The following is a 3,120-nucleotide window of genomic DNA, read 5'->3' as shown; positions in this document are numbered from 1 at the left end:
TTGCCATGGGTTGCACTGCACCATAACACTTCTTCAACCAGTAGCTGACTACTTCTAAAACCACCAGCTACAGTGACTGACATGAGTATTCTCTATGACACCAAAAGACTTATTTAATAAACCAAAAGCTTTCAAACTAAGCCAAGAACACTTCCCATATATTGAATGGAGTCAGGCCTGGATGAAAGGTTGTCAATGAAATATAAGGAAGATGACCCATAAATAAAAAAAGACAAGCACTTTTCCCTATTTTGTATTTAAATTAGTCATCTCAACCCTGACCCAGTCAGAACATTGCTGTTGATACAGCAATTTTCCACTTCCTTCACAAATCACTGGGAAAAAAAGCACACAAAGTTACACAGATGAGAAAAATCACACCAAAGTCCTTAAGGTAGACATCAGATACATTGTCTGTTCTGTAATTGTGTTCATTTTCATAGTATTGTCAATATTTAGTTCCAATAAATAACAATGTTTCCACTTGGACAATGTGATGTGTGAAAATATTAATCCAGGAATAAATGTTTTGAAACACTTTGGTAAATGATACCTGAGCATGAATGGATACAATCACTGTCATGTAATCTTTAAATTCTTTTGTGTATGGCTAGTTTTACCTGATATACCCACTCCACATTGCTTCAAAACACTGTACTGTAATTAAGAACTAAATACTTTTCACACATTAAACTGCATCAGACAACTTGTGCAGCAGAATAGCACTTGAAGTTAAAGTTACCATTGCTGGCATTCATCCACTCTGCAGATATGTCCCTGAGCCAAACATGAAATCACAATGACAAGCATGGATGTTATAACAGTCAAAAATATTTCATTTGTAGTTTACAGAATGAGCAAAAACAACAATAACAAACAATGGGAAGCTCCCAAAAACTAAAAACCTGTTGGGTGACTTAAATATGTTGATGAATACAAAGTATTACTGTTCTTGGGTAAAGCACAGAGATTACAATGTCACCTGAAGAACCTACAAGAATGACAAACAAATGCCATGTAAGAAACTATCCAGTCTACTCAGTAATGTTGCATTTAGTTTTTACTGGGTGCGGTCTTCACAAATAAGCATAGCTCATACATAGGTTGTGAAATTCAGAGACTCAGCTCTGCCATTGATGCCATAAATACACAGCCTGAAACACTGTCACAAAATGATGCTGTTAATGTAGAGTGGGGAAATATTAGTATAAATCATAAAAAATGCTTCCAAACAAAAGGTAAACTAGGGACCCCTTGTTACCACCTCAGTGTGTTCAGTCTACTTTGAGAGTATACATGCATATTGAAATAGATCGGATTTATTGTACTCATTGTTCACAGTGGCCATCAAAAAAAAATTGTGCTCATGTACTTTTAATGTAAGTGATGGGGGACAAAATCAACAATTCTCCTTTCATGCAAAAATATATTCCAAAGCTTGTCTCTTGCTCTTATGACTTTTCAGCAGTGAGACTTCTGAGGATATCTTAAAATGGTACAGTCTGGTTATAATATTCCATATGTGTGTTACCATCATTCTACTGCAGCTCAACAAGGAAACATGCAGAAATATAGTTTTATACCAAAAAGAGTGTTACTTTGCATACCAGTTTGATGTGACTAACTCAGACTGCTGCAGCTTCATAGGCTATAAGCTTCAAATATTGGAACATTTTCTTACCCTTATTTTCTACATTAAAATCGTGTAAAGAACTGGTTATTATAACATAAACTAGAGGAATGATTAGGGCGACTAAACACAATTTCAGTGTTCATGGGCACCTGACCATTATTTTAAGACAGATTTTTTTTATTGTCTTTAAACTTACATTATATAAACAACCAAAATAACAGTGAAACCAATCAGATTGGAAACATTACAACATTAAAAAACAGCAAATGAATACATACAACGTATAGGATAAACACTTTGGCTAAGAGAAAAAACACTAAACGAGCTGCAGTTTGGACATGTTTATCTAAGATCTATAGTTAACTATGTTCCACCGTTAGATATCCGAGGTAATGTGATATTGCCATTAAAAGACTGACCCAACATGGAGCTGACTGCTACTAGGTTAATTCCAACGTGCTATCTTGTTGCGGTGTTTGTTTTCTAGATGTCAAAATGATACAGCCATTTCTGGCTAATGCTACAATCCCAATGTGCGTACCAATTAGCCATCTGCTAGCTAGCTGTCGTTAGCATATGTCGATAAATAACAAGTCTATCCAAGGTCACTAATAAACTATATGGACCATAGTGTCTGTTTTATTATTGCACGGTTAAGGGAGTGAAAGCGGACTAATACTACACTTCAAACCCCATGACAGGAGTCAAACATAGCGTGCAGCCAAATACTAAAACATCAGGGAAGTCGAATGCAAAAGAGCCGCAGTGTACGAGCCTTGCTCACTAGCGTTAGCTTAGCTAGCTTGCAGCACTAGCAAGCGACATACACGATGCTGTTTGGCACATTTTAGCTATCCATGACGTCTAAATCCGCATTTGGATGCCGAAACATCTTGACAAGTTAGAATCCGTGCAAATGTGTAATCATTTATTATGCATTACCTGGAAATCACGCTCTTCGTTGAACCTAGAAAATCTGTCGGCCATTTTCTAAATACAGCAGCAGCTCCTTTGCTCGCTCCGTCTGCGCTGTAATGATGTGCACGCCGAAAATGATTCAGTGTGTGTGGACTGGCCGTTCACAGTTTCTTCCAGTGTAAGGCTACAAAACAGACGTAACAGCCATATTAATTGATCATATTAATACTATAATAGATCATCAGAGATACTTCGGCATACAATCTTCGGCCATTCGTTTAATATTTTGAAGTAAAATAGGCTTGATATAAGCTTGATTGGGTTACCAACTGAATGTAGGCAACTGGAGCTCCAGACCCCCAGGGGCCCCAAAAGCACCTGTTTTACTGGTTACCAGTATTGTAAATTTGTTTGGAAATATGCGCTGGATAAGAATGAGATCCGTTTTGCTCTTGCATTACTAGGTAGCATCATTTATGGCTATGTTTCACAATCTCGTTTTAGGACCTTTATTAGGCTAATTTAGTTATTTTCTATGCTCAAGTTGTGTTAGGCCTTATTAAAAAATG

At 36.9% G+C, this 3,120-nt stretch overlaps 1 protein-coding gene across 2 annotated transcripts in view; it reads right to left on the bottom strand.

Annotated features, from left to right (window-relative positions):
- The window catches only part of gpatch8 (G patch domain containing 8), a 31,886-nt gene extending 29,117 nt beyond the window's left edge, over positions 1-2,769 (bottom strand). The window contains exon 1 of one of the 2 annotated variants that reach the window (XM_020607338.1): positions 2,576-2,769. In XM_020607338.1, coding sequence (XP_020462994.1) covers positions 2,576-2,620 — 45 coding nt within the window. In that variant the 5' untranslated portion in view covers positions 2,621-2,769. The remainder of the gene's footprint in view (positions 1-2,575) is intronic. The other variant, XM_020607337.1, reaches the window with a different exon arrangement.
- Positions 2,770-3,120: the final 351 nt, after the last annotated feature.

Source organism: Monopterus albus, unplaced genomic scaffold (assembly GCF_001952655.1).
Source record: "Monopterus albus unplaced genomic scaffold, M_albus_1.0 scaffold85.1, whole genome shotgun sequence".
NCBI lineage: Eukaryota > Metazoa > Chordata > Actinopteri > Synbranchiformes > Synbranchidae > Monopterus > Monopterus albus.
Note: the sequence above shows the minus strand (reverse complement) of the source record. Positions and strands in the feature narration are given on the sequence as shown.